The sequence below is a fragment of the Lissotriton helveticus genome, chromosome 1_1, assembly GCF_964261635.1.
Source record: "Lissotriton helveticus chromosome 1_1, aLisHel1.1, whole genome shotgun sequence".
NCBI lineage: Eukaryota > Metazoa > Chordata > Amphibia > Caudata > Salamandridae > Lissotriton > Lissotriton helveticus.
The window spans coordinates 53,586,968-53,613,657 of record NC_136057.1 but is presented as its reverse complement, the minus strand read 5'-3'; the positions used below and the strand labels follow the sequence as shown (position 1 = coordinate 53,613,657).

Sequence of the window (26,690 nt, the reverse complement as noted above, 5' to 3'; positions counted from 1 at the left end):
ATTGATTTTAGACCTCTGTGCACTTTAGCACTGTGGCCCAGTGTAGAGTGCCTGCGCTCTCTGAGTGCTGTGGTGAGATTGGCCTGCCCTCCCACAGGAATGCATGGGGGATATGTGTGTCCATGGTAATTCCTGGTATGAGAGGAGTGCAGGGTCGAGTTTAGTATGTATGAACTCGTGAGAATAAATGCTGCGCAATAGTGTGCACAGATTTATGGTGAGTGGTGGAGAAATGCCACTTTTAGAATTTGGCATTGCTGTGTGTCTGCCTGCCTGATTTGAATTGCATGTCTGCCTTGTGAGTTACATGGGCTGGATGATGTGGTGGCTCCAGGAGACAAGGTGAGTCAGCCCAGTGATGAAAAGAGAGACCTGCATGCAGAGGGGAGGGAGGAGTTGCACCTGGGACCTGAATAGGACTGTGCCTTCCCTCCAGAATGCTGGCTCCGCCCCCTGTGGTGTGTCTGATCACTGAACCCCAACCTAACAATAGGGAAGAGGAGCCTGGTAAACAGAGTGCTCCAAAATCAGTTGCATCTGGTTTCCCAAGCATAATGCTGTAACACAAAGGAAATTGTCCTATAAATGTAGGGGCTGTGACCCCATGAATGTGCTGTGCTTGGTCTTACTTTGGGAGGACACTCTGCCAGGAGCAACCGCCCTGTGTGCTGGCCTGACTGGCTGCACTTTGATGGGGTCTCCCCGGCACCAAGGACTCTCTTATTCTGGCTTTTTGAGGACTTTTGTGGCCTAGCGCCTCGTGAGCGCTGTATTTGGGTCACCTAAAGGAAGAGGAGCGGGCCTGCTGCAGCCCGAGGCTGCGAGGGAATCCCAGAGTGTGGAATACTCCCCTGAGCTCCTTATTGAAGCAGGAGCCCACCTGCAATTATGTGTGTTGCCGGCGGGTGCCCACCCTGCAATCATCTTTATTGACAGAGCGGGTGCCCACCCCGCATTGCCGCTGTTTCCACGTATTAGTATTTTATTTTATAAACCGAAGTGGAAGCCCACCCCGCCGGTTCTGGCCCCCCCGCTTGAGGCCGCCGAGAACACAGAGGATCTACAAGAGGGGCCGCCGCGCTGCCTGCGCCGACCTTGAAGCCAGGCAGAGCAGCCTGGTTGTGGGCGGGGCGCTCTGCAAGAAGCCGGAAGCAGACAGGAGCCTACCCCGCGCTCCTGTGGAAAAAGGAGAAAGGAAGCGGACGGGAGCCTACCCCACACTCCTGTGAAAAAAGGAGAAAGGAAGCGGACAGGAGCCGACCCTGCGTTCCTTGGACCAAAAGAAGATCGAGACCGCCTGACTAGGTGAGGAGGGGCCCAGGGTTGGGAGAGAGACGAGTCACGTTGTCGGTGCCTGCCCCCACCCACCGGAACCCAGAGAAATCTGCCAGTGTGCAGCCCGGTGAGTGAGGGGGGCTGAATGCAGCGCCGTCTTGGTGCTGCTCGAGCACATTGTTGGTACTTGTGGCATTTTCTCATCTGCGCCACCGAAGCGGGCAGGTGCAATGTTTTGGGCCCTACTCCAGTCTAATCTCCAACTAGAGGCCCGTGCTGGCCAGATTTCGTTCCAGATGCCCCGCGTGACAGTGGACAACTGCAACATTTGGGGCAGAGTTTATTTTTAGAGTCCCAGGGCGGGACTCCCATGTGCACTTTGCCTGTCGTCATTACTTGTGGGGCATTATTTTGGGCGAACAAAGAAAAACCAAAGGTGATGATGGACAGAGCGTTGACAATACAAACACTCACCCCCAGTCAACTGATCTGGGTTTAATCCATCACCGTTCTTTAGCTCACTCCGCCACCCCAGTTCAGACATGGCCATATGCAAATCAGTCTGACCCTGTGCCTCATGGGAACAGTCCAGCCCGAAATGCCAAGCCATGTCTTCCCTGGACCGAAATCAAGCTTCCCAGGACCGGTTTCTGGCATTACAGCCGTCTTCAGCCGGGCTTGCTTGACTCCAGTGGCAAAGTGAGCAAGGGACTCACGTTTGAGCATACCCTGCCAACTTAGGGCGAACAAAGAAAAACCAAAGGTGATGATGGACGGAGCATTTGCATATTGCCATGTCTGAACTGGGGTGGCAGAGTGGGCTAAAGAACGGTGATGGATTAAACCCATATCTTTTGACTGGGTGTGAGTGTTTGAATGATTCAGATGCTCTGTCCATCACCACCCCCTTTTGTACCGCATTATTTTGGGCGCCAGAGCCACAGTGAGTGCCAGGACAGCCGGTGCATTCCCACAGCTGCCCTGCGAAGCGCAGGCAGCTGCAACGTTTGGGCCCATTTATTTTGTTAGAGTCCCAGTGGGGGACAGAGGGTGCCAGTGCCCATCTTTTTGGATTTCACTGCTGCCCAGCAAGTAGAGGGCAGCTACAAGGTTTAGGCCAGTACTCCTTTGGATGCATCTCTGAATGAGGCAGAGGTGAGATGCACTCCTCTGCCCTGCACAATTGCACACTGCGAATTCCGCTGCATTGGCAGCAGCCCTGACATTTGGAACATAGGGCATTAGAGCCCCTGAGAAGGCCAGTTGGCCAGGGGGACTAATAGGTTTGTTGGGCGCCAGGCCCTAAGGTGATTTATGAGTATGAGGTCTACCCTAATGTGTTTATGCCTAAGGAGCTAGTGTAATGTGTGTATGCCCAAAGTGATGCAGACATAATGTGTTTATTACAGATGATAATGCTGAGGTCATTATGGTACCAGTAGTTATTGGTTGTTTCATTACTTGTGTTTTACTTACCTGCTCTGATGGTTATGACCAGGGCCCGATTGACCTGGTCCTGTATATAATCCCCTGTGAATATTGCCTAGTGCCAGTTGGCACAGTGTATATTATGTGATTATGTTTCGAATGTGTTTCGCAATTTTTATATAACCTTGTTTGGTGTTCCTTTTGTGGTGTGCCTAGGGTGTTGCTGCAGTCTATGTGTGTGTTGCGCAAACGCTTTACAGATTGCCTCCGGGATAAGCCTGACTGCTCGTGCCAAGCTACCAAGGGGGTGAGCAGGGGTGATCTTTGGTGTGTAACTCCCTTGCCCTGACTAGAGTGGTGGTCTCTGCATGGCTTTGGCGCAAGCCTTAGCCAACCAGAGATCCAATTTCTAACATTGGTGGTCAGCGGTGAGGATAGGACTTGCGTTTGCACAGTACCACAGCGACAACTGGTTGCACTACAAACCCTGCATTTAGATAATCACGTGTTTGGGGATTATTGTTTCTGAGTTTTATTTTATTTTATTTTTGTCTCCTAAAAGTGTCATTTTTGAATTATGTACCCCTGTTGCAGCTCTTGCACCTAGGTCTCCTGTGTTGTTCGTGTCTCTGAGCGTCCTGCCAAAATGGAGTCTGCCTTTAATTTCTATGGTCTGTTTAGATACAGTATGTGGGAGTTGGTGGGGTTCTGTGAGGAGAGAGACATAGCAGTGAGTGGATCAGACACCACGTCAAAACTTCGGAAAAACCTGATCCAATGGAAAAGGGACGAATGGGAACGTGAGCACAATGAGGAGATGAGGGCCCTGGCCACCCGCCAAAGATGGTGGGTCTGAGGGGGGCCTGTGGAGTTTGAAGAGGAGGTAGAAAATGACAGGACCGGGACGCAAGTAGATAGTGAGGACCCCATAGATAGGGAGTCTCTAGCTGGGTCCAGTGTCGGGGGCAGTGCCCCATCCATTTCCCTATCCCCAGAGGTGTGGCTAGATAAGAGGGAAGAACAGAAGCATCAGCTGGCTGTGGAGAAGCTCAGGTTAGAGCATGCCAAGGAGATAGCACAGCTGAGGGTGGAGGAGAAAAAGCTAGAGACCGAAAGGGTCTTAGCGCAGTAGAAGATGGTGGGGGCTGAGAGGGCCTTCGCCAGGGAGAAATTAGCTCTGGAGGGTAGATTATCCCCTGAGTGCAGTTGTGGTTTTCTGGATTCACTAGTGAGGGTGGGGTCCAGTGGTGGCAGAAATATGGAGTCCAGTGCCGGAAGTCCCATTCCCAGTTCCCAAAGTATGGTACCTTGTTCCCAAGAAGAGGAGTACAGGTTAAAGTTCAGGGGCAGTAAGACACTGTCTCACCAGTCTTGGGGGGAGTTTGCGGATGAATGTTATGATACACTGGTTGATTGGGTGACGGTTAACCCGGAACATGATTTTTAGGGACTGATCAATATGGTTATCAAAGAGCACATGCTCAGTCGTTGTTTGCGGGGTTGTGCCAACACCTGTTGGAGTGTGAATCCTTTAATCCTTGGGAACTTGCACAGGAGGCACACTTCTGGGTAAGTGCCCGAAGTTCTGCCAAAGCATTGGAGAGTGATTCCAAAAGTAGCGGCTTGGGTATCTTCCCGTCCTGTGTGTAGCCCAGCTAGGTCCCAGTGTAGTGGGAGGGGTGTAGGGGCTCACGTCCTGTCTCAGTGGAGTAGGAGTGAGTGTGGGACTGTGTGTCCCCAGGTGGCCGAAACCCAGTCTCAGGGCCTGGAGTGTTCCCTAAAGGGAACACCAGGTTGAGGGCCTAGGCTTTAGTAGGAAGCCATTTGAGGGGGATCTCCTAGTGTTATGTGACCCTGGAGCATCTGTAAACGGAGCTCCAGTGGTTCTGGTGTCTGGCAGTATCGCTCCAGTTGGGAGGGTGCAGAAGTCCGGATTGAGGGGTCAGAGGGGGATGTGTTCCCCAGTGAAAGAACCAGTGGGTCAGGGGTCAGCCAGAAGGACTGAGTCACCATTGAATGGCAATGGTGACACCACTTCTGTCCTGGGGGATCTTCGCGTGATGTCACATGAACAGGGTTCGGAGATCTGCGCCAGGCAGACTTTCACACGACACATGAGTCATGTGCTACGCTCATGGGGTTGAGGCTGTGTGCGCCCCCAGAAGTCCTGGCGTACCAGGCAAGTGTTCAACCGCAGGGGTTGGTCCCTGGGTTGGGAGGACAGATTCAGGATCTGCCTGACCTGGAGGGAGGGACATCTGTAACCAATGTCCTGACCAGTTTGGCTTCCAGGGGTACTGCTCCAGTTGCAGAACTCTGGAAGGGGGTGCAGAGGGAGGGAGCCCTCGCCTCTGACCCCGGTGCAACCTGAGGGTTTAGACCCTAGGTTGGGAGACCAGTTGCTGGAGAGAGGTCCTGAACTGGTGGGAGAGTTGTGTTCTGGGGGGGCCTCTCAATGGAGGAGAGTGCTGAACCCTAGGAGGAGAGGTAGGGGGAGGAGAGCCTCGCCCGTGACTCTGGTCAGCCTGAGGGTGCGGACCCTAGGCTGGAGGATCAGTGGCAGTCTAGAACTGCCCTTATGAGGGGAAGAGTGGAGAATGGCTACTATGTGCCAGGGGTAACTACCCCCACTCTGTGGATGGGCAAGGACCAGAGGCATCTGGGTGGCCTAGGGCCTGGTCCTGGCCGCGGGCAGCTAGGAAGTACCAGTGGGGTAGCCTAGTTGGTCCTGAGAACTTTTACAAAGGGTACCACATGGGTTCACAGTGGCGTAGAACAGGAGGGTGTCCTAAGGCCAACAGAAACAAATTCAGCAATAATAGGAAGGGTCAAGGCACCAGTTTGGGGGTGACCCTGTAGAGAGGGCAATGTCTACCAAATTCAAAAGCTGTTTTCTTCAGTGCAACTAACAAGCTTATTCTTGCAGTAGTAGCATCGATCCTTCATGAGTGACTTCCAAGGTATATCATCGGTAAGTACGTAAGCGCTGGAGAGATGAGTTAAAGGCCGGTGTAGAACGTTGAGTTCTGATGTACTCGCAGTGTAATCAAGACGTGTTCAACTACTCTCCGTGTGTGGTTTGGTTATTGGTGAGTACCTGGGCTGGAAGGAAGCTATAACTGGTGACCAGATAGGGGATGCGAAGCCCGTACACTGAAAGCGCTCTTCCGGAGAGTTTGCCGTGGTCAAGCACACTGCTCGTGCGTGCCACATGTGCCTCAGTTGAAGTGCAGAATCGATGCTGGCACTGGTGGAGTCTCAGCACAGTGCCAGCCTGAATAAAATGCTTAAAGATAAAGACAGCGACACTGAAAGTCTACATGTCGCTCGACAGGAACTGAAAGAAACAGCTTCTAATGGAATATATGACGCCATTACGCAAATTAATACGATTACGCTATGTGGAGTAAGAAAACTAAAGGTGGAGAAGGAAAGCACACAGAAATAGTTCCGTTCACATTACACTGAAATTCACATGCTATGAAGCAGAGATTAACCAGGTGTTTGTGAAGAAACATTTCAGCACAAAATCGACCAGTGTTATCTGCTTTCATGTACTTGTAGTGTACAAGGATTTATCTCCTTCTCTAAACCATCAACAAATCATCGTCTCACAACATGCTGGAGAGCAGTCCCAGAAAGAGGGTCTGGTTGGGTTTGCCCAGTTTCCACAGACGAAGCGGCCCACCACCAAAGCTGCTGCATAAGGTGCCCAGAGCAACTCCTTAGACAGCCATAACATACCTCCGATGGAGAGCCAGGACGAGATCCAAGCTCCAAAAGTCATTAAGGCTGACCCCGAAGCCAGCACATCACGAGGTGCTAGAGAAGCTCTGTCTGAGCAAGTTCCACAGGGAGTGCCTGAGAGACCACTACTGTCCTCCACTGTATATACAGCTGCTGCATTCTTAAAACCGCCAACTGTGTTTGATATTGCAAAAAAACAGAATATTGGCGATAGATGGATGGATAGAGACTTTTGAAGAGTTCATAGATGCAATAGATGAAAAAGAGTATAAAGTATCTTGAGAAACATGGCCACTGAAGGAGTGAAAGAAGCCGTGAAAAAGAATTAACAAGAAGGTGAAAAGACATATGATCAAATCGAAAAGGCCTTTAATGTCAAGTTTAAGCCAGTGCCAAATGTGAATTATAAAAGATATATATTCATCCAGAGACCAGGTAAGACCATTGATGAGTTTGTTGAAAGACTGGATGTTCGGTAAAGCACTGTAAATTCAATAAATTTATGATGAGGAGGCTACCCTCCTCAGAGTGATCAATGCCTGTCTGTCGTAAGCATTTCAACGACGAATGCTGATGGAAACTGAGCTTGTATCAAGTCCTCAAGGCTGCTTGCGCTGACAAGCGTACTTATCGCCAAGTTACTGACATGGAGGCCGTAGGCGCCCAAAGTGCGTCGGTCATGAGTACGAAAAGTAAGCCAAGGTTCAAGGCCGAGGGACACATGGTCCTGTCTCCACAGAAAAACAAATCGTGTTACAGATACGGACTGTCATTTCCACACAAAGGTCAATGTCCCGCCATTGGACAGATATGCATAGACTGTGGTAAAGCAAATTATTTTGTGACGACTTGCAACGCGAAGATAAAAGTAAGTGTGTATTATAGAATCTATTTTTACGTAATCCTGCGTGGATTCCCTTTTGTGATTTATTCACTGTGTTGCTGTACTAGTGTGTTGCACAAATGCTCTGCACATTCCATCTTTAAACTAGCCTGACTGCTCTGCGCCAAGCTACCAGAGGGTGAGCGCAGGTTATCTCAGGTGTGTATCTGGCTTACCCTGACTAGAGTGGTGGATTCTGCCTGGCTTAGTTGCCTACCCTAGCCAACCAGAAACCCCATGTCGAACAGTGGTTCTTGTGAATCACTTGATTTCCCAGCATGCTCTTGCCTCAGCCACCATTTGTGTCTCAAAGGGAAGTGTGACTCTTTTTCCTAGAATATACATTTTTTTCCCTGAATTGTAACTGTTCACTTCTCCATATTATATCAGTGCAGCTTTTTCCCCAAAAAAATTCTTCATGTAATTTTCAATGTTTTTTCTATTTTGTAGAACAACAATCACATCTAGAAAATATGAATGGAAAAGAAAGGCATAAAGGTTCCGGAGGCGAGATGAATTTTACTCAAAATATCTACTTAAAGAAACGGCGCAGAATGCACATGAAGGAGAGACGCTTTGTTTGTAATGTGTGTGACAAAGAATTTATCAATGAGACACTTCTTGTGAGGCACAAAAAAGGACACACCAGCCTCAGGCCATATCCCTGCGAAACGGGTAAAAAGTGTTTCACTCAAAAGGCAACTTTTTTACAGCATCAAAGAACACACAGTGGAGAGAGGCCGTATCACTGCACAGTGTGTTCCAAGCGCTTCGCTCATAAGAAAGGCCTTGTACGGCATCAAAGCGTACACACAGGAGAGAGGCCTCATCAAAGCGTACACACAGGAGAGAGGCCTCATCAAAGCGTACTCACAGGAGAGAGGCCTCATCAAAGCGTACACACAGGAGAGAGGCCTCATCAAAGTGTACACACAGGAGAGAGGCTTCATCAAAGCGTACACACAGGAGAGAGGCCTCATCAAAGTGTACACACAGGAGAGAGGCCTTATCACTGCTATGTATGTGCCAACAGCTTCACTCATAAGAAAACTCTTCTTCAGCATCAACGCATACACACAGGAGAAAAGCCTTATCACTGCACCATGTGTGAAAAGAGCTTCCGTCAAAAGGCAAATCTACTACAGCACCAAAGAAAACACACAGGGGAGATACCTTATCATTGCACTGTGTGTTCAAAGCGCTTTTCTATGAAGGCAAATCTTGTACTGCATCAAAGAACTCACATAGGAGAGCGGCCTTATCACTGCACTCTCTGTTCCAAGTGCTTTTCTCATAAGGCGACCCTTGTACAGCATCAAAGCGTACACACTGGAGAGAGGCCTTATCACTGCACAGTGTGTTCTAAGCGCTTTACTCATAAGAAAGGCCTTGTACTGCATCAAAGAACACACACAGGAGAGCGGCCTTATCACTGCACTCTGTGTTCCAAGCGCTTTTCTCATAAGGCGACCCTTGTACAGCATCAAAGCGTACACACTGGAGAGAGGCCTTATCACTGCACAGTGTGTTCCAAGCGCTTTACTCATAAGAAAGGCCTTGTACTGCATCAAAGAACACACACAGGAGAGCGGCCTTATCACTGCACTCTGTGTTCCAAGCGCTTTTCTCATAAGGCGACCCTTGTACAGCATCAAAGCGTACACACTGGAGAGAGGCCTTATCACTGCACAGTGTGTTCCAAGCGCTTTGCTCATAAGAAAGGCCTTGTACTGCATCAAAGAACACACACAGGAGAGCGGCCTTATCACTGCACTCTGTGTTCCAGGCGCTTTGCTGATAGGAGCTCCCTTGTACGGCATCAAAGAACACACACTGGAGAGAAGCTTTATCACTGCACTGAATGTTCAAAGCGCTTTTCTCGTAAGGCGACTCTTGTACAGCATCAAAGCGTACACAAAAGATAGAGGCCTCATCACTGTACTGTGTGTTCAAAAACCTTTTCTCAGAAGGCAACCCTTGTACTGCATCAAAGAACACACACAGTAGAGAGGCCTTATCTCTGCATTAAGTGTTCCAAGCGCTTTGCTTATCAGGGATCCCTTGTACGGCATCAAAGCATACACACATGAGAGAAGCCTTTTCACTGCACTGTGTGCGAGAAGAGCTTAAATCAAAAGTCAAGTCTCCTAACACCAAACACACTGGAGAGAAACCTTATCACTGCAAAGTGTCTTCCAAGCGCTTTTCTTAGAAAGAAAGGTCATGTATGGCATCAAAGTGCACACACAGGAAAGAGGCCTTATCACAGCACTGTGTGTGGGAAGAGCTTTACTCGAAAGGCACATCTTCAACTGCACCAAATAATACACACTAAACTGAACACTATCACTGCACAGTTTATGCCAGGAACTTCACTCAAAATGAACGTTTCTACAACACCAATAAATACAAACTAGATCCATTTTCACTGTAACAATCTTATGTCCTGCTTACCCCAAAGTAAGTTTTACTGGAATGTTGTAACTTAGCGAGGGCTTATAGTCATAAATTCCTAATGGCCAGTGTTCCCTGTAGGGAGCGTGCATTTAGTGTAATAACCCTGAGTGCGGAAACTCCGTTGCGAAGTGCATACACTTCATACATCACTGAGGCACCATTTGCAACTCTTGCTTTTAAAAAGCGAGCAGCGTGGAAAAAAAGATCTCTTGCGTGAAGGAGCACAAAGAGCAGATCTTGGGCCTAGCAACATACCACTGTGGAAGAGGGGAGAACGTTGCAGCGTGCCTCTTAAACTGCAGTGTATCGGTTTGCAGAGGGTCACAAGTTGTGCAGTATGTTTCTTCTTCGCATACTGTTTGCTGCACTGGTTTCTGAGAGAGGCTGCAGGGCTTTACAGGCAGGTGTGGCTGTCCGGGCATGATCCGCACCTTGCAGATTAATTTATTTTAAAATTCCATGCACTAATTAGCATTGTTCGGTGTTTAAGGGCACGATGTACGGCATACTGATGTTTAAGTCCCAGCTAAAAGTGTTCAATAGGCAAGCACTCGGTGCATAATGGTATGCCTGTGCTAAACTTATTTAGAGAAGTCATTTCTGACCCTGCCGCAAGCATGCTAAGGCATATGTGCCCCCAGTGAGGCAGCATCATTAAGATGAGTCATCTTCCCGGCCTAGACCTGGGCTCTGTAATTGCAGCTCTGGTCACCTGTGAAGCGTGATTGCTAGCAGCCGTACAAGAATGTAAGGAGATATGATCGGTAACCAATCAAATCCTCGTGTTATTTCTTTATAAATGTGCTGAGTCTGTCTCACTGCTAGTTGATTCTATTGTATCAACCGAATATAGGATTCATTTACCACCTCGCTCACGCCATTACATGAGGGCACAGCCGCAACGCTATCACACCCCCTCACAAAACACACACTAAACTACTACTTACACGTCACAACAACTTTTAGCTCACAGCCAGGGCTCTCAGCACAGACCCCTATTCACAGATGCCAAAGTCCCTACTCGCCTCTCGGAACGGACTGGCTTCCGTCTTCAGCCCAGGTGCCGCTCGCTCTTTGTGGTGCGTGATTACCGTTGGAGCTGCAGAAAGAAACGTGGGCTCTTTTCCCTTCCCATCATACCTTTTATCACATATGTTTAAGAGTTAGTAGTTGAACTGTGTTTATTGCAGATGTATGTAGACCTCTTTTCCTCAATAAATCCTGCTGTATCTTGCATTGCAATGGTATCGAGTCAGCATTCTGTGCGTTTAAGATCCCCTCCTATAGGACTCACATTTATTTTTTTGTCACTCTGTAAGCTCAGGCTTCGGTAGTGAAGAGCACTGCCACAACCAACTGCAAATCAGCTAACCCACTGAGCAGCCCCTTATCTATGAGTGCCGCCAGGTATAACTTGATTTACCTCTTGTAAGGAGTAAGTACTGTGTCCAGACTGATTTTTTTAAATTTCTTTTTTCATCCCAGTTCTTTTTTGCTTTCCTCATTCGAAGAATGCAAAATACAACAAGACTTAGGGCAGGATGTACTAGCGTCAGGAATACCGATTTCCTATTTGCGATTCTCTATGAGTAGCAATTTGGAAATCGAAATTCCTAATGTATGAAAGCAACTCTTTTGAGTTTCATTAGTGATTGCGAGCGAGATTCAAATAGATCTACCTCATGCATATTAGTGAGGTAGGTTACAATTTGAGACCCATTAGGAATCACAACCATCACAGAGATGGCAGCCTGTTGAGGTCAGCAGACCACAATATCTATGATTGGGTTTTAATAAAGCAGTCTGTTTATTTTATTTTTTTTGCAGCCCGTTTTCCTTAAAGGATAATGGGATGCATTTAAAAAGAAAAAAAATACGCTTTTTCGTTTAATTTTTTAAGAGTAGACAGTGGGGTCCGTGGGACAGCCACCTGCTCTTAAAATATTTGTTTTCTATTCTTCAAAGGACCCGTACCTATTTGCAAAGGGGTTACCATCACTTTCAGGGAGTCAGTAAAACTTGACCTTAATTCGGTTGCAAAACTTTCATACAGCCCATTCAGATTCAGTAATTGGAAGAAATGCTGTAAACACGCCCCTTTTAAATACCAAATAGCAAACACTAATTGCAAGTATGTAGCGTGTTACTGAATCACAATTTGTATTTGGTACATATGTAAAAGCATTTTTGTGGTTGGGCGTTTCCGACTGCAAAAATGCTTTGTACAAGTGGCCCCTAATGATTTACTCCCCCAGCAGGAGAACAAGCCAATAGGGCACAAAACTAATGGTGCAGCGCCAGCTTTGCACGTGTGCAGCACCAGCGGTGGCATGAGCACCGGCACTTAGGTTTTAAAAAAAACAAATGAATCACTGCAAGCATTCATTTATTTGTGCTCCTCATGATTGAAGATATCTCTTTCAGCCTTAGGCTTGGAGATAATATTTTGTTTGAAGTCCATGTTCGTGTTTTCCCAGTGGACGGCAGATGTTCTTGCTGTTCTTGGTCCATTCATCACACACTCCTGCTGGTGCTTGTTGACTCCTCATGCTTCTGTGCACTTTATCAATGGTGCAGCAGGTGCAGTGGCACGGGGCCTAGGTCTATGAGGGGCCCGTTGACCCTGTAAATTACTGTATATTAGCAGCCCAACAACAGTCAAATTGGTGATTTCCTTTGCTTGCACCTGAGCTCATGGCATCCTGGTCATTCCATAAATATGCATAAACCCGAGCAGGACGTTCCTGCTAGCACTGATGGAGGGCTTTACGTTTTGGAAGGAGAGTCGATCTCTCAGGACCATGCTCAGATAAAATGATCATTATTACGAGTCACTGCACTGCCGATGCCTGAGCAGCAGCGAACCCTTCGTCTACCTCTTCTTGGTTCATGCAGGACTTCATTCTGCCTAAGTAAGGTTTCCGTATGTTTCATTTAACAACACAGTTTGGTTCCTAAATGCAACTGAAAAGATCGGGGGCAGATTTACAAGCCCCTTGCACCTCTTTCACGCTGCCATTGCGTCGCTTTTGTGACGCAACGGCGGCGCAAAAGATGCGCCATGGTGCGGGGTATTTATCTGGGAGATGCGTCAGGTTGTAAAGCCCTGCGCCATAAAGAGATTTCACTCAGTCACTTTTAGGTCAATGCTGCATCAAAACCCTGCGCCTGCATGAAGCAGGCATAAGGCTTCACGCAGCATTGGACATATAGGGCCCCCCCAGAGCATTGCTGGAGCTGCGTCGCGCTTGCGACGCAACTCCAGCAATGTGCCGCCTTTACGACACAGATGTGTCACGCATCTGTGCCGTTTTTGCCCCATGGTGCGCCGCATTGTAAATGCAGTGCACCATGGGTGGCGAAGCTGTGGCGCACAATAACTGGCGCATCCCTGCCAGTTATTGTAAATCTGCCCCTTAGATTTTAGTGGGATGAACAGTACATAGGATTATACCTGCAAGCATTTTGGAAATACAAAACAGACACACACACGCATCAACCCTTTTAAGAATATCCACACCTTATGTCCATTATTCTCCAATCCACGTGTTGCATCTTGAAAGGCTTCAAGCCTGTGCTCTGCGTGCTGCAGATGTCCGCAGTAGATGCCTTAACCATCTGCGCTACCTTACATGCTTACTAAGACACAGGAACAACAGTGTATGTATGTCAATTGTAACTGAGGATCAACAAACATTTTGGTTTAGAGGATCACCTAAACCTTTTTGTTTCGTAGCTACAAGCACTTTCTTTCTGTGGCACTTTGCATTTCATGTTCACTGTGCTGCGGCTCACCATTACCAGTCCACCGAAAACAAATTGCAATTGAGAATTGGTTGCAGGTTGCAGGCTACACTGATCCTCCACCGTTCCACAAGCAGGTAGTTTGGATCTTCTATTTATTTAAGGCAATTCCTGAAATATCAAAAATAGCTGTAAAGTCCAGAAAATGTTTCACACTCTCAGGGGATTCCTTCCTTTTCTTGTCCAACTCCTCTCTGCTGCAAAGCATTCAGTGGTAAGTGGCGCTCTTCAGTATACCTTTCTGCTGCTGACAATCATTCGATAGACCTCTCCCCACACACCTGCCCCACAGGACCTGTTGTCTGTACATTCTTCAACTGCATACATTCGTTCGTCCTTTGCAGGGGTCTGGTTATACCGCAGCCCCATTCCATAGCCCACCATGCTGCAGCCTGCAATCCTCTTTTAGTATCCCGTGTCCAGCATCGCCCCTCTACGTGCCCTTCCTCCTCTGTATTTTCGCAATTGTCCACTACGTATGCCTTATAAAGGGCCCAGTAGTGCCTAGGGTGGTTCTGCACAGACTGAAGCTCATTAAATGTGTCCAACTACTCATTACAGTATGCCATGTCCGAGTGCCGATCCTCCAATTTTGGAGCAGGGCCCCTTGCCCAGCGCATCACTACTCTGTGCTTAGCTAATAGTAGTCCAATAGCTACTAGCTTCCTGACCGATTTTCCTAGGTCCTTATCGTATCCCAATAATGCTAACATTGGTTCCATCTGTATAGTGAAGCTGTTCTAGCCGTCTATGCCTGGAAAACTCCCTCCCAGAATTGAAGTATCGCTGGACAGTACCAAGCAGCATGTATAAACCCTTCTTCCAGCTCACTGCATTGCAGGCAGTTTGCAGATTCCCGTAGGCCATATCGGTACAATCTTTCCAGCATATAATACACACTGTTTATGTACTTAAAGTGTATCAACTGTTGTCCCCATTTACAGATCCCTCCTTCGTTCTAGCACGCAGGACTGCCATATCTTATCTTCTACGGGCCTACCCAAGTCTCTCGGCTAGTCCGATCTTGCTTCAATCACACTGGGTCTGCGCCTGCCTGTGCGTAAGCATAGAGCACTCTTACTAACTTGTCTGGGGGTTCTTCTGTATCACGGCAGAACGTGCCGGCATGTCTGGTGGCTCTTGCAAGTCTTGTCCTAATAGTTCTCTCAATTCATGGCAGTGATATCGAGTCAGGGCTGATGGCTGGTGCCTTGCTCAGGGATATTCCTCCAATTCCCAACCTTTACTTTGTGAAAAACATCTCCCATCTTTGTTATCCCTTGCGTTTGCAGGGCAGTTCTCATATTTCTTACCAGTACTAACGAGAGCCAGGTGCTCCGCTCCAGTTTAACATGAGAGAATACAAGAGTGTGCCCCTTGTTTATCTCACAAGCTCCACCGTGCATGTGATGTAGTGTTCAGTAGATCCAAGACTTCAATTTGGCGGGTTAGAGCCGTGAAAGTTTCTGTGGGAGTGTGTGGGGGTGTGGGGCGTCTCTCTCCAAGCACTGATTAGGCAGATAGTGTGGGCCATCAATCCAGTAGTAGGCGAAGGAGCTTTGCTCCACTTTATAGTACAATTCTAGGTCTGGCGCATTAAGATCCCCCATGTCATAAGGTAGAGTGAGGACCTCCCACCAAACCTTTGGCTGCTTTCCCGCCCATGCTAATTTTGTCAGAAAACTGCATAATGTCGCAAAAATTGCTTTAGGCAGGAGAATAGGTATGTTCAGAAACAGAAACCTAGGGATGACTACCATTTTCATAAGAGCTATGTGCCCAATGAGAGAGAGTGGTAGTTTGACCCAGAGGTTCACATCTTCTAGCATTTGTATTGCCTTATCGTAGTTCTCAAGTATGACTATTGCTGGGTCTGTATGAATCTGTATTCCCAAATATCGTTCTGCTTCTGTGGTCTATCGTAAGGGGAATTCCAATACTGGTGGCGTCGTGGATGGGGTAAGTGGAAAAATGATGGACTTATCCCAGTAACCTTTAGCCCTGAAAGACGCCCAAATCGTACCACTTCTCTTAACATAGGCGTAAGATTCTTCCCTGGTTCCTGAACATACAGCAAAATGTTGTTAGCGTATGCTGATATGACTAGTCTGTAGCTCTGTGATCGCAGCCCTCTGTGATCATGATATTCTCGGAGCAAGCACACCAGCAGCTCCACTATGAGAGCGGATAGCAGGGGCGATAGTGGGCATCCCTAACGGATGCCTCGTGCACGAGCTGGATCAGGTGGTAGCTCTGCTTCCTCTCCTGCAGACTGCAGCTTCTCCTTCTGCACCATGGTTTAATTCATTCCTAGTTTCAACCTTCTGCTAGATCAGTGCTTTGCAACACCAACTATGACCGTCACATCTGTAGAAGAGGACAGACACAACTTTTTTACAGGGGATGCAGCCAAGGGACAAACATAACAGGATCTGCTAGGAGGAAAAGAGCATCAGCTAAAGCCAGCACTGCCTCATCAGAGGGCACATCGTCTTCAGTGACTGTTTCTTCTGGACCAATATACACAGCCAGCGAAGATTTGCAAGTATCCAGCGGATCAGATATTTCATCCACTGGAACAGGACTTTCTTCCGGATCCCTGTTTGGACTATTGATCGGCCTTGTGATTGCTGTTATTGTTAGCACTGGACTCATCGTTGCCAGCGTCACTACCTACAAGTTATACCGCCTAAGCTCTACCCAGGCGGTAAACTGGGGTTCCAATGAACAACCAATATACATGATACCTGCAATGCCACCACAGCCTCTGTAATACAATGAAATAGACTTTCATCTAATACAGTAGTTTACTATTTTGAACTGTTCATACTTCCTCGCAAACCACACTCAGATCTATGCACATTCATATGACGTTTATATGTGAAAGGTGTGTACACAAGTTGAGATGTCAAAGACCAAGAAGAGAGTCTTGGATAGTATGTGCCGTCAATGCTGTAAACCAAAACCATATTATGTCTTCCTCCAACAGTGGGTCAGTTTGAAAATGCTATGTATCCATCCTGTCTCGTGCAGAAGCGGTCGCTCCCCACGCTCCCTGCTGAACCCAGTATCGTAGCGCTATACTGCCCATTGCTAGCAATAATTAATTGTGCCTGATTGTACCATTACTGATATCATTGCGATATTGCTCGCATTGCCTGTTTTAGTATTTGTGCCTGATCGTAGCATTACTGATATCATTGCGATATTGCTCGCATTGCCTGTTTTAGTATTTGTGCCTGATTGTGCCGGTGCCACTGCCCACATTGTAGCGTTATTGCGTCACTTCAATTTAAAGACCACTCTTGCCTGATTGTGCCCCAATCTTGTCCGGTTTCGCTTTGGTTGTTGCTGCAATTTTGTTGTTGTTGTGCCTCCTAGCCCGTCTCTCCACCCCGCTCCCGCCTCCCAGCTGCTCCTCCCTCGCTCCGCCCCCTCCACTATCCACTTATGTCGAAAGCATTTGCGCGCAGCGTTCACGCGCAGCGGACGTGACCCACGCCAAAGGTAAGCCCGTCTACGCCCGTCCTTGCCTGGACCGCGCCCAGCGCCAGACCCCCTGCCCCCCGCAAAATCCACTCCACCCGCCTAACGTACGACGCCGCTACCCTCTCTGCACTCAACACCGGCCGTCTCCCCGACTGTCACCTAGCCGCCCCAGGACGCACCCATGGACCCTTCACCTGCCAATCCTGCAAATTCGACTGCTTCAAGACCCACACTATAGCCACAAACGCCAAACCGAGAACCGACAACAACCACCTGAAATGCATCCTACTCAACACCCGCTCGGTCCACAGACACGCCATTGAACTATGGAACCTACTAGACAACACCACGCAGGACATCGCCTTTCTTACAGAAACCTGTATGAACGCCTCATCAGCGCCCGACATCGCCATAGCTATCCCGGACGGTTACAAGATCATCCGAAAGGACCGCATCAACCAAACAGGAGGAGGCATCGCCATTCCCCACAAGAAAACCATCCGCATCACGACCAGCTCCGACGACACCCTCACAGCTGCCGAACACCTCCACTTCCAAATACACACCGACCCCAAAACCACACTTAGAGGCACCCTCATCTACAGACCACCAGGACCCCGCACACAATTCTGCGAAGACATCACTGACTTCATCAGCCCACACGCCCTCCCCTCTGAGGACTACATTCTCCTAGGGGACCTCAACTTCCACCTGGAAAAGAACAACGACAGCAATACCATCACCCTTTTGGACAACCTCTCCAATCTCAGACTCAAATAACTGGTGAATACCCCCACCCACTACGCCGGACACACGCTCGACCCGATCTTCTCCTCCAGCAAGCACGTCTCCTTCATTCAAGCCACAGGACTCCACTGGACGGACCACAGCTGCGTACATTTCAACTTCAGAAAGACCACGACTCACCACCACCTACAACAAGTCCCCCGCAGAAACTGGAGCAAACTTACCACCGACCAGCTCACCACATCGCTAAACCAAAACCCTCTCGCTAAATCATCGGACCCTAATGAAGCAGCCATCAATCTCGCACAATGGATCACCCACTGCGCCGACGAATTAGCTCCCTTGAAAAAGCAACACAACAAGCCAGGTAGCAAAAAAGCCTCTTGGTTCAATGACGACCTCAAGAACTCCAAATAGAACTGCAGCACCCTGGAGAAAGCCTGGCGAAAAAACCCAACCACAAACAACATGACCGCCCTCAAGGAAGCCACCCGCAAACACTACCAGCTGATCCGATCCACCAAGAAATCAGCATTCAAGGAGCGACTCGACAACAACGCCCACAACAGCAAGGAACTCTTCAGCATCGTCAAAGAGCTTACCAACCCCAACGTCGACACCAACGACATCACTCCCTCTCAAGGCCTCTGCGACTCTCTAGCCTCGTTCTTCCACAGTAAAATCGCTGTCATGCATAACAGCTTCGGCGACCAGTCCACCTCCCTTACCACCGAACTGAAGCCCCCCACCACCACCCTTGACGCCTAGAACCCGATCAGCACCGAAGACACCATCCGCTTGATGAACTCCATTCACTCCGGATCACCAACCGACCCATGCCCCCACCACATCTTCAACAAGGCCGACTCCATCATCGCACCCCACCTCCGGAATATCATCAACTGCTCCCTCAAGACTGCTACCTTCCCGGAAAGCTGGAAACATGCCGAACTCAGTGCCCTCCTGAAGAAACCTACAGCAGACCCCACTGAACTTAAAAACTACCGCCCCATCTCACTCCTCCCTTTCCCCGCCAAGGTCATAGAGAAGGCCGTCAACAATCAGCTCGCCACCTTCCTCGAGTTTAACGGCTCCCTCGACTCCTCATAGTCCGGTTTCCGAGCCAAACACAGCACCGAGACCGCCCTCATCGCATCCACAGACGACATCCGATCACTACTCGACAACGGGGAAGCAGCTGCCCTCATCCTCCTGGACCTCTCCACAGCGTTTGACACGGTCTGTCATAGCACCCTTGTACAACGCCTCAACAACATCGTAATACAAGGAAAAGCATTGGTTGGCTCATATCGTTCCTCACCGGAAGAACCCAGAGAGTCCGCCTCCCCCCTTTCAGATCAGAGGCCACCGAAATAATCTGCGGCGTTCCCCAAGGCTCCTCGCTCAGTCCCACTCTCTTCAACGTCTACATGAGCCCCCTTGCATCCATCGCACACCAACACAACCTCAACATCATCTCCTACGCTGACGACACACAGCTGATCCTCTCCCTTACCAAAGACCCAAACACCGCCAAAACCAACCTACACGAAGGGATGAAAGACGTAGCCGAATGGATGAGAACAGCCGCCTAAAACTAAATTCAGACAAGACGGAAGTCCTCATCCTAGGATCATCACCCTCCGCTTGGGACGACTCATGGTGGCCACCAGCCCTGAGCAGCGCGCCCAAACCTACGGACCACGCTCGTAACCTGGGATTCATTCTAGACTCCTCCCTCTCGATGACCAGACAAGTCAATACCATCTCATCATCATGCTTCAACATCCTACGCATGCTCAAAAAGATCTTCCGTTGGATCCCCACCGAAACAAGAAAGACAGTCACTCAAGCACTTGTCACAAGCCGACTGGACTACGGAAACACCCTCTACGCTGGAACCACAGCCAAATTACAGAAAAAACTCCAACGCATTCAGAACGCCTCCGCCAGACTCATCCTAGACATACCCCGCCACGACCACATTTCCGGCCATCTGAGAGACCTTTATTGGCTCCCCGTCAACAAGAGAATAACGTTCCGTCTTCTCACCCACGCACACAAAGCCCTCTATGACCTAGGACTCAAATACCTCAACACGCACCTGACCTTTTACACCCCCACAAGCCAACTACGATCATCCAATCAAGCCCTCGCCTCAATTCCACGTATCTGTAAAACAACCATGGGAGGAAGATCTTTCTCCTACCTGGCGGCCAAAACCTGGAACTCTCTCCCCACCCACCTCCGCCTTACACAGAACCATCTCTCCTTCAGAAAACAACTCAAAACTTGGCTATTTGATAAGTAACAACCCCCCCCCTCAAGCGCCTAGAGCCTCCGGGTGAGTAGTGCGCTATACAAATTTTTAACTTGACTTGACTTGACTCTTGTAATCGGACTTTGGGACGTGGTTATTGCACCAATACGAATATGTGCCACCAGTTTTTTGTGCAGTGTACTAACCAATTGTTGAAGTACTTCTCCCACTCCAATTCGTCTCAAGTTTGCTCTCATGAATACCCACTCGACTGAGTCAAATGCCTTTTCGGCATCCAAAAAGACTGCAGCCGCTTCTGTTTCTGGGTCCAGGATCTGTACTGCATCCAGCAGCGTCCTAAGATTAGTATTCAGACTCCGACCCGGGACAAATCCCGACTGCTCTGGCCGCACCACCCTTGGTAATATCAACGCCAGCCTATTGGCAAGTACTTTAGTGTATATTTTCATGTCAACATTTAATAACGATAAAGACCCACAGGAGAAGCACACATTGGGAGGCTTACCAGGTTTAGGTATTGCAACTTTGAGGGCCTCGCGCATCAAAGGGGTATTATTCCGATCTGTACCATTTCTTCATAGAGCGTGACTAAGTGTGGTATCAGGACATCTTGATATGCTTTAGAAAAAGCCACAGTTAGGCCATCCATCCTCGGCTCTTTACCAGGTTGCATACCCACCAGTGCTGCACAGATCTCCTCCGGGTTCAACGGAGCCATCAGATGCTCCCACGTCATTTTAATGTGCTCCAAATGGTCATTCCTGGCTGCCTCATCTGGGATTATTCAAGACCTATTGATCTCTGCATAGTGTTTGCGAAATCTCTCAGCTATATGGTGCGGCTCATGTAGGGGTTGGTCATCTTCATCCAACTCTTCCTACAGAGTTTCTACCTCTCTCCTAGGGTGCACCAATGCCCCTACCGTTGTCCCTGGCTGTTCCCCTTCTCCGTATGCTCTGGCTACCGCATACTGTCCCATATGCTGAAACTCCTAGCCTGCTATTTCATTGTGGATGTACCTTAACGTTTACTTATCTCCCAACCGTTCTTGTTTCGTTTATAGAGCTGATATTTCTTTTTCTAGGAGTGTTCACCTACTCCGGGGGGATTTCATTACCCCTGAGTACTTTGATATAACCATCCCCCCGATATAAACTTTGAATGCTTCCCAGACTGCAGCAAATGTATCCACCGAGCCTACATTGCCTGAGAAAAACTCACTTATTAGCTGGCTCAATTCCACTTTAAAGGCAGAGTCTAGGAGAGAGTACGGTGGGAATCGCCAAGTAAAGGCAGAGGTCTGGCATTGTCAGAGCTCCATGGTCAATATCACTGGCGAGTGATTCGAATATGTATGGGGGAGGTTCACGTTGGGTAACCCTAGGCACTAGGCTCTTAAAGATTGACCAATAATCTATCATAGTGGGTATGTCATGTACGGTGGAATAGTGCATATACCTGACCCGTATTTAATCAATGTCTCCATATATCCACCATTCCCAAACAGTCCATTATATCTGTGATAGTTTTTGCAGCCACTGCTGGTCAACGGGTCGGGTCAATTGATCTATCCTTAGCAGGTTCCAGGAGGCAATTAAAGTCGCCCCCCCCAAATCTGAGGCAGGCCATTGTCCTGGTGCAGGTAGGTGCCGAGTGTGTGGTAAAACTGCAGGTCATCATTGTTAGGACCGTAGGGCCCGATTCACAGAATGAACTTAAGACTCAATCCTAAACTTACTACTATTTTGGTATTCACAGAATGAATTTACTACTTTTGGTATTCACAGAAGTTAGGATTTTGTCTTAAATGTGTCTTAAGACAAACTTAAGACAGACTTAAGACAGACTTAAGACAAAATCCTAACTTCTGTGAATACCAAAAGTAGTAAGTTCATTCTGTGAATACCAAAAGTAGTAAGTGCATTCTGTGAATACCAAAATAGTAGTAAGTTTAGGATTGAGTCTTAAGTTCATTCTGTGAATCGGGCCCGTAGGGTCCAACCAACAGGACTGCTACGTCTTCCTTATAACAACGGGGCACCACAATTCAACCGCTTGGGTCAATGCGTACATTTTTTATCGTCACACCTGCCTTATTTTCAGCCCACATATGGATCCCTCTAGCATGTGAGGTAAATCCAGACGCAGTAAATTGACAGGTTGTCGTTTCGCCCCCTTTCTAATTGGCTGAAAGTCTGAATGAACAAGGGTACTGCCCTAAATAGAGAGATCCTAAGGGATTGTATGCTCTGGACCATGCCCACTACATTCCTTGGATAAAATACATCCAGGATGGATATAGGACTCTTTGTAGGGCGTATCTCTATAGTAATCCGAATTCAAAGAAAGAAAGATCTTCTTTGGGCCAAGGAGACTTTTTTTATACAGCGGCTGGTGAACAGGGAAGAGCGTGAGTTAATGAAACCCAGTATATATAAATATATTTTTCTTAACAGGTACCCACAATAGAACCGTACCTCCTAGGGCTTCTCAAAATGCATGACCGTTTTTTATTAATCGATGTGGCAATTCAGCCGCGGTGCGGCGGTTTAGCGCAGTGGGCGGTGCCACGTCGGCCAACGAACGTGCACAGCACAACAAAGATAGTGCGCTCGGCGGCTGTTGGCCGACGCCAGCAGCAAAGGGGTTAACAAGATTACGTTTTGATTTATTTCACCTTCTCCTTGCCCACCCGCGGGAGAGTAGAAAAGGCGAGACTCTGTTGCCATGTGGTTGCGATGGCAAATCCGCTCAGGATATGACTCATTTTTTAATGTTTTGTAGGTATTCTGAGGTGCTGAGGGAAACGTTTGTAATCCCCGGTTTAAAACCAGCAAACTTTACGCAAGTGCGCCCTGCTTTTACCTTTTTAGCCATGCTTTCGGGGTCCACTTTATGGCACGTTCTTAGCTTTTTAAAGGTGGCAGTTAAGCTTAGATCTAGCTGCGTTTAAATTTCATATATGATGTAGTCCTGAAAGTGTGATCATTCTTGATTTTTATATATGCTGTAGATACATGTTTATGTCCTTTTTTTAATCTACTTTATAATGAATTAAAACTATTTATTCAATTATATTCAAGGATGGGATCTGTCCGCTACAATGTAACTTGGACTTTTATGTTCTTTATACAAAAGCTGAATAAAGTATTTTGAATGCTTGATTGATTGATTGATTGATCGACCTTGCAATCTACTTTGCATCAATTCATCACTATTGGGGGCCAGGTGCGTCTCCTGTAATATTGCTCCATCTACACTGTAGCGTTTGAGATATTCTATCACCTTCCGTATTCTCCTATGGTCATTCAACCCTCTAACATTCCATGTGAGGAGTCTAATCTGCGGCTTTGTGTGTGGATCAATCATTCCTTTTCTTGTATCTTCCATGATCTCAGCGCTTTGTGTGCTGTGCAGTTACCAGTAGCCAAACTGTCAACATACACACTTCTACCTAACAAAACTAAACAGACAATACCAACCCTGTCAAGGATCCCACCCACGCTATACATTCCCAAACTTTGCATAGCATCTCTGTGACCCCCACGCCAAGGGTCCCTCCCGGTAACTTAAAAGTGCTGTAAACTATACAATTCAAAAAGGGGGGTGGTGATGGACAGAGTATCTGAATTAAGCAGAACACTCCTACCCAGTCAAAAGATCAGGGCTTGATCCATCACCGTTTTTTAGCTCACTGAACCATCCCAGTTCAGAACCTGGCTACATGCAAATTAGTCTGGCCCTGGCCCAGTGCATCATGGGAACAGGGCAGACCAAACAACCAAGCCAATTCTTTACTGGAAAGGAAACAAGCTTCCGAGGACCGGTTTCTGGCATTGCAGCCGTCTTCGGCCCAGCTTGCTTGAATCCTGATGGTGCAGTGAGCAAGGGACTCACATCTAAGCATACCCTTCCACACTTGTGGTGGCTAAAACGATTCAAAAAGGGGGGTGGTAATGGACAGAGTATGTGAATTAAGCAGAAAACTCCTACCCAGTCAAAAGGTCAGGGCTTGATCCATCACCGTTTTTTAGCTCATTGCACCATCCCAGTTCAGAACCTGCCTACATGCAAATTAGTCTGGCCCTGGCCCAGTGCATCATGGGAACAGGGCAGACCAAACTACCAAGCCAATTCTTTACTGGAAAGGAAACAAGCTTCCGGGGACCGGTTTCTGGCATTGCAGCCGTCTTCGGCCCGGCTTGCTTGAATCCTGACTTGGTTCCTGGCTTGGTAGTTTGGTCTGCCCTGTTCCCATGATGCACTGGGCCAGGGCCAGACTAATTTGCATTTAGCCAGGTTCTGAACTGGGATGGTGCAGTGAGCTAAAAAACGGTGATGGATCAAGCCCTGATGTCTTGACTGGGTAGGAGTGTTCTGCTTAATTCAGATACTCTGTCCATCACCACCCCCTTTTCTGAATCGTTTTTGGCCACTACAGGTGTGGCCGGGTATGCTCAGACATGAGTCCCTTGCTCACTGCACCATCAGGATTCAAGCAAGCCGGGCCGACGATGGCTGAAATGCCAGAAACCGGTCCCCGGAAGCTTGTTTACTTTCCAGTAAAGAATTGGCTTGGTAGTTTGGTATGCCCTGTTCCCATGATGCACTGGGCTAGGGCCAGACTAATTTGCATGTAGCCAGGTTCTGAACTGGATGGTGCAGTGAGCTAAAAAACGGTGATGGATCAAGCCCTGATCTCTTGACTGGGTAGGAGTGTTCTGTTTAATTCAGATACTATGTCCATCACCACCCCCTTTTCTGAATCGTTTTTGGCCACTACAGGTGTGGCAGGGTATGCTCAGACATGAGTCCCTTGCTCACTGCACCATCAGGATTCAAGCAAGCCGGGCCGACGATGGCTGAAATGCCAGAAACCGGTCCCCGGTAGCTTGTTTCCTTTCCAGTAAAGAATTGGCTTGGTAGTTTGGTCTGCCCTGTTCCCATGATGCACTGGGCCAGGGCCAGACTAATTTGCATATAGCCAGGTTCTGAACTGGGATGGTGCAGTGAGCTAAAAACGGTGATGGATCAAGCCCTGATCTCTTGACTAGGTAGGAGTGTTCTGCTTAATTCAGATACTCTGTCCATCACCACCCCCTTTTCTGAATCGTTTTTGGCCACTACAGGTGTGGCAGGGTATGCTCAGACATGAGTCCCTTGCTCACTGCACCATCAGGATTCAAGCAAGCCGGGCCGACGACGGCTGAAATGCCAGAAACCGGTCCCCGGAAGCTTGTTTCCTTTCCAGTAAAGAATTGGCTTGGTAGTTTGGTCTGCCCTGTTCGAATGATGCACTGGGCCAGGGCCAGACTAATTTGCATGTAGCCAGGTTCTGAACTGGGATGGTGCAGTGAGCTAAAAAACGGTGATGGATCAAGCCCTGATCTCTTGACTGGGTAGGAGTGTTCTGCTTAATTCAGATACTCTGTCCATCACCACCCCCTTTTCTGAATCGTTTTTGGCCACTACAGGTGTGGCAGAGTATGATCAGACATGAGTCCCTTGCTCACTGCACCATCAGGATTCAAGCAAGCCGGGCCGACGACGGCTGAAATGCCAGAAACCGGTCCCCGGAAGCTTGTTTCCTTTCCAGTAAAGAATTGGCTTGGTAGTTTGGTCTGCCCTGTTCCCATGATGCACTGGGCCAGGGCCAGACTAATTTGCATGTAGCCAGGTTCTGAACTGGGATGGTGCAGTGAGCTAAAAAACGGTGATGGATCAAGCCCTGATCTCTTGACTGGGTAGGAGTGTTCTGCTTAATTCAGATACTCTGTCCATCACCACCCCCTTTTCTGAATCATTTTTGGCCACTACAGGTGTGGCAGGGTATGCTCAGACATGAGTCCCTTGCTTATTGCACCATCAGGATTCAAGCAAGCCGGGCCGACGACGGCTGAAATGCCAGAAACCGGTCCCCGGAAGCTTGTTTCCTTTCCAGTAAAGAATTGGCTTGGTAGTTTGGTCTGCCCTGTTCCCATGATGCACTGGGCCAGGGCCAGACTAATTTGCATGTAGCCAGGTTCTGAACTGGGATGGTGCAGTGAGCTAAAAAACGGTGATGGATCAAGCCCTGATCTCTTGACTGGGTAGGAGTGTTCTGCTTAATTCAGATACTCTGTCCATCACCACCCCCTTTTCTGAATCGTTTTTGGCCACTACAGGTGTGGCAGGGTATGCTCAGACATGAGTCCCTTGCTCACTGCACCATCAGGATTCAAGGAAGCCGGGCCGACGACGGCTGAAATGCCAGAAACCGGTCCCCGGATGCTTGTTTCCTTTCCAGTAAAGAATTGGCTTGGTAGTTTGGTCTGCCCTGTTCCCATGATGCACTGGGCCAGGGCCAGACTAATTTGCATGTAGCCAGGTTCTGAACTGGGATGGTGCAGTGAGCTAAAAAACGGTGATGGATCAAGCCCTGATCTCTTGATTGGGTAGGAGTGTTCTGCTTAATTCAGATACTTTGTCCATCACCACCCCCTTTTCTGAATTGTTTTTGGCCACTACAGGTGTGGCAGGGTATGCTCAGACATGAGTCCCTTGCTCACTGCACCATCAGGATTCAAGCAAGCCAGGCCG

General features: G+C 48.3%; 1 protein-coding gene across 1 annotated transcript in view; it reads left to right on the top strand.

The window, feature by feature from the left end:
- The window catches only part of LOC144822345 (uncharacterized), a 43,987-nt gene extending 33,000 nt beyond the window's left edge, over positions 1-10,987 (top strand). Inside the window, exon 3 of the mRNA XM_078679775.1 lies at positions 7,784-10,987. Within this exon, the coding sequence (XP_078535901.1) occupies positions 7,784-9,258 (1,475 nt within the window). The 3' untranslated portion in view covers positions 9,259-10,987. The remainder of the gene's footprint in view (positions 1-7,783) is intronic.
- Positions 10,988-26,690: the final 15,703 nt, after the last annotated feature.